The sequence below is a fragment of the Aspergillus alliaceus genome, assembly GCF_009176365.1.
Source record: "Aspergillus alliaceus strain CBS 536.65 unplaced genomic scaffold BDW43scaffold_9, whole genome shotgun sequence".
Lineage (NCBI taxonomy): Eukaryota > Fungi > Ascomycota > Eurotiomycetes > Eurotiales > Aspergillaceae > Aspergillus > Aspergillus alliaceus.
In genome coordinates this window covers 116,774-129,396 of record NW_022474692.1, presented here as the reverse complement: position 1 = coordinate 129,396, position 12,623 = coordinate 116,774, and the positions used below count along the sequence as shown (strand labels likewise).

At 49.2% G+C, this 12,623-nt stretch overlaps 5 protein-coding genes across 5 annotated transcripts; 2 read left to right on the top strand and 3 right to left on the bottom strand.

The window, feature by feature from the left end:
* Nucleotides 1–3,482: 3,482 nt before the first annotated feature.
* BDW43DRAFT_249516 (DUF3602 domain-containing protein) lies at nucleotides 3,483–4,163 on the top strand. Its single transcript, XM_032039784.1, has one exon. The coding sequence runs from the start codon at nucleotides 3,576–3,578 to the stop codon at nucleotides 4,047–4,049; it is 474 nt and encodes a 157-aa protein (XP_031902988.1). The 5' UTR covers nucleotides 3,483–3,575; the 3' UTR covers nucleotides 4,050–4,163.
* A 911-nt stretch (nucleotides 4,164–5,074) lies between these two features.
* Nucleotides 5,075–6,971, bottom strand: BDW43DRAFT_267692 (actin-related protein ArpA). The gene is made up of 3 exons (XM_032041022.1): nucleotides 6,012–6,971; nucleotides 5,642–5,956; nucleotides 5,075–5,582 (listed from the first exon to the last, which is right to left on the bottom strand). The coding sequence occupies exons 1-3, from the start codon at nucleotides 6,777–6,779 to the stop codon at nucleotides 5,520–5,522; spliced, it is 1,146 nt and encodes a 381-aa protein (XP_031902987.1). The 5' UTR covers nucleotides 6,780–6,971; the 3' UTR covers nucleotides 5,075–5,519.
* A 343-nt stretch (nucleotides 6,972–7,314) lies between these two features.
* On the bottom strand, nucleotides 7,315–8,254 carry alg13 (N-acetylglucosaminyldiphosphodolichol N-acetylglucosaminyltransferase catalytic subunit ALG13). Its single transcript, XM_032039783.1, has 3 exons — nucleotides 7,775–8,254; nucleotides 7,579–7,717; nucleotides 7,315–7,527 (listed from the first exon to the last, which is right to left on the bottom strand). Exons 1-3 carry the CDS (start codon nucleotides 8,109–8,111, stop codon nucleotides 7,389–7,391), a joined length of 615 nt encoding a protein of 204 aa, XP_031902986.1. The 5' UTR covers nucleotides 8,112–8,254; the 3' UTR covers nucleotides 7,315–7,388.
* BDW43DRAFT_249486 (mitochondrial 37S ribosomal protein mS35) lies at nucleotides 8,255–9,815 on the top strand. The gene is made up of 2 exons (XM_032039782.1): nucleotides 8,255–8,956; nucleotides 9,007–9,815. Exons 1-2 carry the CDS (start codon nucleotides 8,398–8,400, stop codon nucleotides 9,603–9,605), a joined length of 1,158 nt encoding a protein of 385 aa, XP_031902985.1. The 5' UTR covers nucleotides 8,255–8,397; the 3' UTR covers nucleotides 9,606–9,815.
* Nucleotides 9,816–10,329: 514 nt separating this feature from the next.
* On the bottom strand, nucleotides 10,330–12,429 carry BDW43DRAFT_249419 (uncharacterized protein). Its single transcript, XM_032039781.1, has 3 exons — nucleotides 11,713–12,429; nucleotides 11,560–11,635; nucleotides 10,330–11,497 (listed from the first exon to the last, which is right to left on the bottom strand). The coding sequence occupies exons 1-3, from the start codon at nucleotides 12,148–12,150 to the stop codon at nucleotides 10,437–10,439; spliced, it is 1,575 nt and encodes a 524-aa protein (XP_031902984.1). The 5' UTR covers nucleotides 12,151–12,429; the 3' UTR covers nucleotides 10,330–10,436.
* Nucleotides 12,430–12,623: the final 194 nt, after the last annotated feature.

Below are 12,623 nucleotides of genomic sequence, written 5' to 3'. Positions count from 1 at the left end.
CCCCAACACCAAAAAAAAGGAAATGTGAGGGAGGAATGGCCATGGCGAATAACCTGGACTCTGTAGGTAGCGGACAGTCGCATAGTCCAAGTTGGCCATAACCGTGCAGTCATTATTCTTGTATCGAAAGTTAGGAAACACCCAACTCAGATAAACGGTTTTCAGACTCAATTGTTACCCTCGTTGCCTTTATTTCAAATCTACGAGACCGAAACCCATCCATTGAACACTAACCATACATCAATCATTTCGCAAATAGACATACTCACAACGGCTGTTAACCAGACCCTAGTCGGGAATGATATCCATTGCGCCCAGAACAACGACCTGTCCTCGGCACTTGATGCAGTGGACACTTTGCTTGATTAACAGTGCCTAACACCTAACACCGAAGAAGAAATGGGCAATTAGGATTTAGTAACTCCGTACATGATTAGTCCTCTACCGAGTCATCTCCCTCCTTTACATGTGTCCCTCTAATCGGTATAATAGTGATGTGATATTGCGCCACCCTGAGGACATAGGTGTATAGACAAGCCATTCTATCCCCACCCAAACCTAGAACCCTGCCTTGCATTGCATATGCGCTAGATATCTAGATCGGATGCCGACGGGCTCGGTAATCTAAGGAGAAACATCACATTGCTTATAACCGGAATTTATGATGGAGAATGAGGGGGAATACCCCTATTCTGATCATCAAAGCACCGACTCATGGGGAAGGTATTCAAGCCAACGGAGACAACTACCTAGCTTTGTTCTCCGATTGGCTTTGTTGACTTCATGCAGTCATGTCAAAAAGTATGACTGAGAGAAATAATTCCCTGGAGCGATTGCCATTCGCATACCCTGCATGCCATCGGAAGTAGGAGGCAGTGTGCATGAAGGAATGAGGCTGTCTGTCTATTAGTACAGGACTGTCTCTCACTGGGTATGAAACCTCATGAGTTATGGATTTTGTTAGCAACAGTTGCTGACGTGAGATCTTGATATAATGCATGTTGTTATTACTATGTATACAAGGCAGAGATTTGAACACACTGCACGATGTTCTCAGGCGGTTGACCACGGAGTGGCTCAAGGGGCAGAGCATTCTTCGTTGGCGTTCTAGAATTGATTCCATGACGTATCAGCTGAAACGCCCCTCGTGGCGGTTTGGGCCATTCAGGTAACGGTTGCCTTGGTCTGGATTAGAAATTCTTCAGGGTTCCGGAAGATCCTACATCGCGTGCTATGTAGCATCAAACATTGAGATTGGAGCTGTGCAGGACTCGGTTCGCGCAAGTTGCAACGTGATCCGGATTCGCGGTCATTCGGTACAGAACATCCGAGGGAAACCGAGGTCAGTGACTCCGGGTCTCGATCAGGAGGCGATGAGCGGAAATAATGTTCTCCTGATTCAGGCCGCCTTGATCTAAAGAATGTAGTCTTCTGTTACCCCAATGATATGACAGAAAAGTCACGACCCGTGGTAGAATGCATTTGATACTGCAAGCGTGATGTGTGACCTGCAGGGCTGGTTGCCTGGGGCAAAAATCCGGGGAAGGATGGCATTTTCCCTTTTTCTTTTCTGGCCTTTGTTGTCCAGTGGATCTGCTTCCAAGAAAGAAAAAGGAAAAAAAAAAAAAAAAAAAAAGAAGGAGCAAAAAGAAAAAGAAAGAAATTCCCGGGTGTTCTCACCGGTTCAACCGGGTCGGTGGGATGAGCCATTCAGCGTACGACTTCCTCCAGGGCTTCAGTGGGGCATCAGAATTTTCTAAGGGGATGAGGCATTTCTGACAAAGGCCGCAAAGTCCAGCCCTCAGTAAGTCTGGGGAAGCTGTCCTGATTCGGGTTAGCATGGGATAGTCCATGGATCCCGAAAAAGTCGTTACATGATGATATTCAGTTCCTCACCCATGCGGGGGTCGTGATCGATGAGGTGATACTAAGCAATGAGGGAGACAGTCTCGGGTATGAAGAGAGTGTGGACCGGATGGACAATGCAGCCGTCTTAATAATGTGTCACTTCGAACTTCAGACGCCGAGAGATTTACTGTGTAGACTATTGGGGCAAGATCAAATCATTCTATAGACGTTGTTCGATAGTCCGATTGCCAAGCAGCACAACCTGGACGATATCATGGCCGCTATGCTATAACAATAGCAACAATACCCCGTTGATGTTTATCCCCCTGAGCATCATTTTGAGGCATTTCTTCTCGGATATTGCTGCCTGGCAAACGGTGAGATGCGAGCATCTAGTCTAGATGCCACTAAAGAACGCATCGATGTACCGGGAACGGAATATCATTGACTGGTAAAGTTCGGACGACATGGAACCTCCTTTCCTTATGATGCAATCGTGCTTCATTTTTGTTTTTTTTGCGGGGAAGTTCTTTCCTTGTCTAGAAGGAGTGAAACATTCCCGAAAAATAATTAGAAAAAAAAAGGAATAATATAGAATTTTCTCTGCCAAGTGTACACAGTTTCTCTACCATAGCAATTGACCTCTCTTCTCCCCCCTAGATTGGGAAACTAGGAGGTGAATGATGCACAACCCACTATGACCTGTAGTCCTTCCCCAGTAACCACATCTAGAAGTGACGCAAAGCCACCCTGTCTGACCGCAAAATTCAGGGCTGAAGCAAGATGAGATGACAGTAAGGATTTCAACTTTTCGCAATTGAAAGCCAACAAAAGGTGACGACTCGTGACCGTCGAGTCAGCGATTTCCATTACCCCCAGGAAACCACCATGTGTGCCGCCACAGCCTCTCATTGGCCTTTGGTCCAGTTTCTATTACGTTTCGCCACGGCTGGAGAATTGGCGCGATCCACGTCAGATGATCGGAGCCAGTAAAAGCAGCGACATGGGCCAGGCGAACAGTGGATTTCCTTTCCTCCAATGGCCGACGAGGAACTGGGACCAATGGGCCATGGGACTGGCGTAGACAGCCGCCTGATCCTCATGCCGCTTTTACAGCAACTGTCAGAATGATGGCGCCGTAACGCGCGCATAACCCGTGCCGGACGTTGGTTGGCCGTAGGGGGCCTTACATAAGGTGCCTGAAAATGGAAAGCAATAAGAAATTAAAAAATTCTCAACGCATCCCGTGATTCCCAGTCATGGCGATGGAGAAGAAACAACAAATGGGCTCCACTACGCCAACCCACCGCCCAATGCACTGCGTGTGACCCTTGGGACCAAAATGTCTGTGCCTGGAAATGAGAGGAGCCAATGGTGCAATCATAGGCGTTCGTCACAGCAGAACAAGGGGAATGGCGAGCTTTCCCTGGTAAGGCCTGGGGGGGTCATACTTCCCTTACTATATAAAACCTTCCCCGCCACGATGTCTGGTACTCGATTAATGACGAGTCCCATCAAGAAAAAATTTCATTCACATTAAAACCTTTGGAACCCTCTCTTTTTCTTTCTCGCGTATTCAATTCCATATTCAATTCATTACTACTTCCTCAATTCCAACATCTTGCATTGTACCCTTCGTTGCATTCGGTCCAATCGTTGACAGGATCGTCCAATTTTTTTTTTGAGTCATCAAGTCTAGATCGGATATACATACACATACACCAATCATGCCTTCAACAATGAACTACCGAGTCATCGAGCCTCACCCTTCCGTTTCGCGCCCGGCTCTCCACACAGCTCGCGGCGGCGCAGGCAACATCATCAGCTTGAAGAACACCAAGACCACCCCATCGCAGACAGCCACCGGGCCCGCCTCACTGACACGCCTGGACTCTCGTGCCCCTACTGCCTTCATCTCCGGCCGGGGCGGCGCAGGAAACGTCCACAGCAGCTCGGAACGGGCCATCTTTAGCTTCGACGAGGAACTCGAACGGGATCTCCGCCGCGCCGCACCAGTCTACCACGTCGGCCGCGGCGGCGCCGGCAATATGGTCTTCAGCGACAACGAGAGCTCCCTGAGCCGCAAGTTCTCTATCAGCAGCAATACCACATCAAGTAGCGCGGGCTCGACCAGCTCCACTCGCGAGAAGGCCCTGCGCGGCTTAGAAAAGGGCTGGGGCAAGTTGAGGGGAATGGCATAGACGTACTGCAAAACTGTGCATGCGTTCGAGCGCCTTTTTGATCCAACTTGGGAAGCGTTCCCGCATTCGACTCACGACCTTAACGACCACTACAAAAAAAAGTTCTTGATACTCTTCACTTCACTGCGATTCCTTTCTAACTCGAACTCGAAATCGAAATCTCAACCCTACATCGACACCACACTTTAATAACCGCTACGCCTCACCTCTCTTCATATCTGAGGAGCATGGAAACTCTTGTTTTCCTTTTTTTTTTTCCCCTCTCGGCTCCCACGTCGATTATTGATACCCATGCCCTTGCTCGCATCGGCTCCTTTGTCTTTCTTGACCGCCTGTTCAGAGTCATATTACTCTTGTTTCAACACATCTCATCTTCGTGTCTCCAATCCGCATGGCCCGGTTCTGTGAATCGGCTCGGGGGCATCGCCCGCCTATATCTCTATTTAGTACTGAATAAATGACCAGGAACAAGAAAGTTCAGACCCCCCCCCCATATTTTTTTTACTTTCCGTCGTTGCAGGACTAGTAGCTTTGCGTAGACCGTATGTATATTTGGTATCCCTGGTATACTCTTGTACTGTACTCCATACATGTACCCCTGAGTCCTATGACGATACGTGGTAGCCCCCTTTACTGCGGGGCTACATAGCCATAGCCATGCCCTATGTAGTCTAGTAATATACTATATGGAGTAGTACTTGGTTTTGGATATAGTTCTATCTATGCGCCAATTGTGACTGACGGAAATAGACGGTGGACACGGAGTTGATGACATGGTGGATCGGCATTTATGAGGGTGCGGTCAGGGGTAGTATAGTGTAGTGGATGTCCTTGTTCGATTGGGTACGGATTCTGTTATGCTACTTATTACATATTGCATAAATGATACGTTTGATATCAAATAATATTAGGGCAGGGGTGGGTATGTTCCATGGGATATTGGCTTGTTCACATGCAGGATATTGATCTTTGTGGATAAATTATTGGTTAACTTTAGCGTCTAGTCATATAGTTCAGTTCCGGAGTGCAATTCATAAAGATTCATTTATCTATTCCGATATTTACAAGGCTTAATTCAAGTCGACCGACCACTTGACAGGGGTCAGGCATAACAATTAGGCAAGCCAGAGAAGATGAAACACGGCCGATTCATCCGTGATCGTGAAGAATGGAATGGAATGATATGAAGACATGACGTTATCTGTCTGCCATGGGAATATCAGGGTTGGATGAGAGGGTGGTAGGAGCGATATGGCCCTTGGTAGCATGGAAGAAGACAAAAGAGGGGTATCAAAAGCTGCTGCTGATCTGCAGACAACAGCAGCTGACGTTTCTATCGAGGGTTCGTGGCTTCTCGGTAATATCACTTAATGTATTTTCGGCTTCATTCGGTGACTGTTGCGCTGTCTGCGCATGGTGAATGACTGGCGTCGCGTATGCCGTCTTGCGGTTCAATATACGGATGCAACATTAGGCGAACTTGCGGTGGATGATCTCCGGGTCTTCGTGCCATTCATCTGCGCTAACCCACATCTGGAGTTGTTTTAGTACGAGGAATGTGACTTCTACCACGCAGATTGAAGCGGACTTACCTTGCGGAACGTGCTCAGACCGGCCAGGATTCCTCCACCGATCCAGGTCGTGTATTTCCGCTCGGACGGCGCAGAGATTCGAATCTTCATGTCTTCCACAGCCAACCGCTTGATCTCGCGCATCAATCGGTCCGGGAAATTCTTGCACAGCGTTGAGCCTCCCGAAAGAACAATGTTGAGATATAGGTCCTTGCGCAAATCCAGATCCGTGCGGGTAATAGCATCCTGAACGATCTGGTGAACACCGGGGTACTCCAAACCGATGAGTTCAGGGTCGAAAAGGATCTCAGGAGCGCGGTAGCGCTCTTGTCCAACCTAGCCCCGGATATTAGAACCACCCAAAACAAACCGTAGATGTATAGAAACAAACCTTGATCCGATGTCCATCAGGCAACCTGTAATCCACAGCCTTCGTCTCCGACTTGTGATAACTATTCATCCACTCCTTCTCCTCGCGCTTCGGATCCAACGAAACATAGCACACCTGCTCCTTAATCATGCGCACCACCTCCTTTTCAGCACTCGTATACAACACATGCCCATTCTTCCGAAGCAACAACTGCAACTGCTCCGTCACATCTCGCCCCGCCACATCAATCCTCCGTATACTATTCGGGATCGCAAAACCCTCAAACACCGGCACCGCATGGGAGACCCCATCCCCTGAATCCAAGACCACACCGGTCGTGCGCCCAGACGCGTACAGCGACAGCACCGCCTGAATAGACGTATACAGGGCCGGGACATTAAATGTTTCGAACATGATCTGGGCGGCCGTATCGCGGTTCTTGCGGGGATTGAGCGGCGGTTCAGTCAGGAGGACGGGGTGCTCTTCGGGCAGCGTCTTCAGCTCATTTTCGTACACGTAGTGCCAGATTTTCTCCATGTCGTCCCAGTCCGTTACGATGCCGTGTTCGAGGGGGTACCGGATCTTCAGGAGACCGCGCAGCTGCTGTGCTCGCTGTCCGATGAAGACGTCGCCTTCTAGACCGCCGGCCATCACCCGCGGGTGTTTTGGGCGGCCGACGAACGACGGGAAGAAGCATGAGGGGATTTCTTCGCCTGCAAAGCCGGCGCGGATGGTCCCGCTGCCATTGTCGATGACAATTGGGGCGTTGTGGAGGGTGGCCTCGGCCATTGCGAGAGAAGGGGGTGTGGTTCGGGGTTGCGGGCTGGTTAAGGGCGGTTGTTTGGGTGAAGCGCGATTGTTATAAGATGGCCCCACGGCCGGGGAAGTTGTGCCACGTAGGTTCCAAGGGTGGAGGAGATTGCTTCCCGACTATCTGATTTTAATTGTTGGCTTTGGTGTCGAGAGCCTTGGGGGAGGTCGAGGGCGGAAGGTGTGCACAAAGAGAGGTTATACCTGGCCGCAGCTTTCGCGTGTATCTGATGGTTTCCCGTGCCTGTCAACAATAAATCAAGGAGCTTGGGCCACTTCGGTCTACATTTCATAACGGTCTTCACTACCACAATACAACATGTATATTATTTTCTTGCACTGAAACCTAGTTTGATATTTTCACTTGATTATATGCACGTTAAATATGCACAGCTGACATCTGTGCAGCGTATAGGACTCGTAAAGCGACATGTCCTCTAGCCATTTTAACTGCAGGTTTAGAGCAAGGCAAATGCCCGAATCCTTAAGCCTGCTCGAGCCGATCATATACTTCATCTACGGACCCACAGGTATGAGGGTTCAAACACAAAACACTCAAGGCGCAAACGCTCCCACGAGGAAATAGATTTAATCCAAAAAGCCCAATTCATCCGACATCACCTGGTCTAGCGTGCGATGGCGTTTCTGGCCTGCTCCATTCACAGGCGGCCAAGCCAGCATGCGAGTCCGTAGCTTCTCGGCATGCTCAACAGCAACAAACACATACCTAGGGAAAGAAATCAGCATAGTTCATGAGACGGTTCACAGGATATCATACTGATATTCACTAGCCACGACATATCCTTGCTTCTGTAGCTCGCGGGCTAGCTCCACCTGGTGGTTATCCTTGAGAGTTGTATTTGGAACAACCACAAGGGGAACACCTAGCCGTAGTGCGTCCAGGATAGTGCCCGATCCTTCAATTGACATCAGCCTTCCACAATCTCATCCATTAACGAAATCATAGTACTTACCCGCATGGCTGATAATCAACCCACCATCTCGACCCTCCGAGGGGCTCGCTTGGGCCAGCCTCATCTCCCCGTCCAGACCTGCATTATTGAAATCAAACCCGTCGATTTCAATGCCGTGCCGACCTGGGCTTCCAGGAGGGTATTTGCTGAGAAGCTCTTGAAAGAGAGTCTGGCTGTCCTTCCCGTATTGAACCAGAAGATGAGTGTAATCAGCTTCGTGCAGAGCGGCCAGAAATTTCTCATCCAGAACAGCCCGCAGAAGTAAATGAAAAGAAGCCGTAGCGCCCACCGTTACGAAGCATAACTTCATAGGGTGACTCCGGCCGTGCGACGCCATGACTGGTACCGGTATGCTTCAAGGACCTGTCTCTGGCAAGGACGATTGCACAATGCCTCCCCCGGACTGAAGAAGCATATTAATCTTTTCCGATGGTATCAGTTCGAAAACGGACCCAGAGTAATTGATTGAAGTGCAACATAGAGATGTATTGATAATGTGTCGCAAGGCGGTGGATGTCCTCCCCCCACCCGATTGGGTTTAGTGTCACCGTGCGAACTTCAATCCGCAGAAAAACATCGCCGAGACCTGTTCAAGCAAACCCCAACCCAACACCCGCATCGCAATGGCCTCAGCAGCAAGATACTTGGGCCGGTCAGCCTTATCCATGGCCCGGAGAGGCCCGATCTCCATTCCATACCGTTCATTCTCCGCCACCACGCCAAGTTTCGTGTCAGAAGATCCGCCAGTGCCGCCAGCACCCCGAGAGCCCCGTCCGGAGGAATTGCCTTTGATGCCGGAGTACTCCCCTGATCTACTTAACAAGAGTGAGCGATCACTGTACGATATGTTGGCACCCGAAGAACGGGAGCAATTCGACGCCGAGAACCGTCGGCTTGTTGAGGAGTACAACAACCCAGCGAAGCGAGCGGCCGCGTTTGCGGAGCTCGAGAAGAGCGTGAACTACGTGGAAAAGGAAGTTCCAATGCGATTTGATGATGTCCGAGAGAAGAGGCCTGGTTTCTGGGGTGATGAGGAGAACGACGAATTCGCCCTAGTTGAGGACGCGGACGATGACTTCCACGACGACGATATCACGTCGATGGCCCATGCCGAACTCGAAGTACACCGCGAGATCAGAGAGTACGCTAGAATTGCCGCCTGGGATATGCCATTGCTGAGCTGTAAGTGCTCTGTTGGAGTTTGTTCCTGAGCTCTACTAATCCCTCGATAGCTTTCGCTAAGCCCTTCACGCTCCCGCCGCACACTCACATCCTCCGCTTCCGCTACACCACATACATGGGCGAGTCGCACCCCGCTGAGAATAAAGTCGTCGTCGAGCTGAGCTCCAAAGATCTATCCCCCAAGTATCTCTCCGAGGCGCAGCGCCAGACATTCCTTAAGCTTGTCGGTCCGCGGTATAACCCTGACACCGACATTGTACGGATGTCCTGCGAAAAGTTCACCACTCGTGCCCAGAACAAGCGCTATCTGGGCGATATCATAAACACATTGGTCAAGGAAGCCAAGGAAGGAGATGCTTTCAAGGACGTTCCTCTTGATCTCCGCCATCATAAGCCCAAGACCCGACTCCAATTCCCAGACTCCTGGAAAATGACCGAGGAGCGCAAGAAACAGATCGAAGCCCGCCGTGCTGAGAGAAAACGCCAGGAAATGGAAAAAGCCGGCATCGTTGATGGCAAGGTGGTAGTTGCTGAAGCGGCTAAGGTCTTGCCCTCATTGAACCCTGCTTTGAGGGCCCAAGCAACCCAAGAACGAGAGAAGGTTGCTGTTCGAGTCACCGGTAAAGCACAGAAGAAGAGACTACGCTGAATATGAGCAATGTACGAATGCGGGGTGTACAATTTATACGTCTGTTGGTCTAGGCGCTTTTTCAGCCTTAAAATATCAGGAGCGGCGCAATCGCAATGTCATATTAGACTTACTTATCCAATGTATTATACTCATTCATCTTCATACATACCATCATATTGCATCATTCAATCTTAGTAGTCATGGGCTAAGTTTACCCATGCATAGGAGACGAATTCTATTCTTATAAACACTCCATATTCAGCTCTACCTATTCCCTAAGGCTCTTTTTTTCCATTTTCTTCCTCCAGCCAGTACACGCATACTTATAGTTGTAAACCTATAATACACATGGATACAACTTTATTTAAATAAAGCGAAAAGAAAAAGAAAAGGAAAGGAAATATCCATTAGTACTTCACAGAAACCAGTCTTTTGAAGATGTGCAAAAAAGGTAGTCCGTATCGCACTGTTGTTATCCAGATTGTCAGCCCCTGCGATAACCTTCAAGGATATCCGCCGGTGATTTCATCCAACAAAGGCGAAAAGAAACACGAAAAGAAAAGATTTCAGGATACAGGCCGAAACGCGAGGTATCCCAGTATGGTTCGTTACTGCAAATTATCCACCTGTTCATAAATGACATCCTGTCCGGCAGAGAGGTATATTTATCGAAGTAGGTGTTAGTCTTTATCATATGGTCAAACCCCAGATGCTTCGTGATCACAGGGACAAAGTCGTAAATAAAGAGGAAGGGGAAAGCTCTGGCATGCGAGTGGGTTGAAGATCGTACATAGATAACGAGGGGAAATCATCGTTGCGCGTGCTTGTATTTACTGCAAAAGTTCATACCTAGAAGTCGTCGCTTGGAGATCCGGTGGACCTGTTGCGATAGACTTTCCCGGTGCCGATTGGTGCCTGAAGTGTTCTAGTATCCTTTTCTTTGAACTGACTGCGATGAGCTCGAGGACTGGAACCAGAGGAGAGAGAGGTTCCCGAATGGGTTGATGGAGATGCACCCCGAGTTGGAGGCTCCGAAGATGCGGCTCCCGTATGAGAAGTGTCAGGGATAGGGCTCACCAGCAGAGAGCCGGGAGTATCCTTGGAAATGACCGAAGCCGCACTAGGGGTTATAGTCGCATGATTGTGATAACCACCGAAGGAGTCAATCTCGGCCCTGTCCATACCCATATCCTGCATGATCATCTGAGAGCGGGCTTTATAGAGACGGCGTGACTTCTGCGTCTTCCTGGAGCGAGGCTGGGGCGAAGCATTCTCAAAGGAAGCTGAAAGATAGTCGGTATTTGTGGCCAGAGAAGCTGGCATAAGGGACTGGATGTTACGGACGAATTCATCGCGTTGGATCCTATCAATATTCTCGGTGGCGGCATTTTCGGTTGGACAAGGGTAAGGCAAGCCACTCATGCTTCCACCCATATGATCTAGGGACGGATATTCTGCGAGAGGGTCAAATGACAGGAGATCTATACGTTTAGTAATTGGATTGATTTGGCTGGGGGCATTCTTTGGTCCATGCTTAGGGGTTGTCGAGGTCTTGGGCGAGCTCGCAGCTGGATAAACATGCCGAGAAGATCCAGTAACTCCCACAGTATGTTGCTGAGAAGAAAAATAGCGAGCAGCTTTCTGCTTAGAGGCCTTCTCTACGTCAGAGGGATCGATTGCTCCATTGATCTCTAAACGGGAAGGATATTGAATCGACTTCATAGTGCCACAGTCCACTGCATCGTCTTTCCAGTGCTGGCCATGACCGGTGTGAGAACGTGGGTGACCATGCCCATTGGGCAATAGACTGGGAATGCCATACTTTTCGCGATACCAACGAGGGATATCCCGAAGGCCAAGTTTCTCCAAGGTAGATAAGTCATTTGGCATTTCATGCTTGTAGAGGCAACCTAGAGAACGTTAGCTGGCTTTTCAGATCTCCAAACAGTACTCCTCTTGGTATCCCCTTTACCTTGTTGCTGATAGTCACATTCACCATGCCGGATCCAGTACGAACAAAATTCTTTTTTCGTATTGTAATGAGCGCCCTAGAAAGGAATTTGGTCAGTATGATGTTACTCACTGGTTCAAGTCGTTGTCGGGTTACATATTGGGTCACACTCACCTGCCTCGAACTTCCGCTAGCCGTGCCACCACTGACACCAGGAACCAACCAACCGCTAGTCGAAGCGTTGGTCATGAACCAGTTCTGGGAAATACCTTGCTGGAGGAGGGCATTCACGGCCAGACGTTGGCTTGCCGGAACATTTTCATCAGAAACAAGTCTCATGAGGGAGGCCTGCAGGTCAAAGTCACGGGAACGAGGGCTAGCAGCGGTGGACGAAGCACGGGTCGAAGATGGCGCCAGGCCATCAATGACGTAGGTTTGTGCCCTTGGACTCACAGTGCCTAAGCTGGTCATGCCCTGGGTCTCATTGGCAGATAGTGTACGGGGGATTCCGCGAATCGAAATATGAGAGGGCAGTTCGTCAACAGCAATGAGGGGGGTAAGCGTGCCATTTGGACGAGCACAGAAGAACTGAGGGCGGAGTGGAGAGGACATGGTGGCTCACTCAGGCCTCGAACCAACTGAAGTCCTGCTGCGATATCACTGTAGTTGTTTGAATATAATGAAGAGAGGTAATAAAGCGTGTTTTGGCGAGAATCTGGAGTATACCGTCATGAAAAGGGGGAGCTGCGAGGAATGAGTTGAAGCTAGATAAGAGAAGAAGAGTAACAGAAGTGGGAGAGGAGGAAGAAAGAATGAGAATGAGAAAGAGGACCGAAAATTTGTCATTCAGTGAATTTCCAGACAATGTCGTCGTACGTGAAAATTATCGACATTCACTGGGCGACAGTGTCAGTCCGAGGGGTTTCAGGAGCCAAATAGGGTCAAAGAACAAAAGAAGAAAATAGAATCAAGTCTAATGTGCTGCTATATATGACAATAAGAACATTCTGATCAGAAAGTCACGGAAGGAATGAATGAGGTTGAACAAAACAATACCAAATGCAATCTAAAGAGCCTCCGAGTAT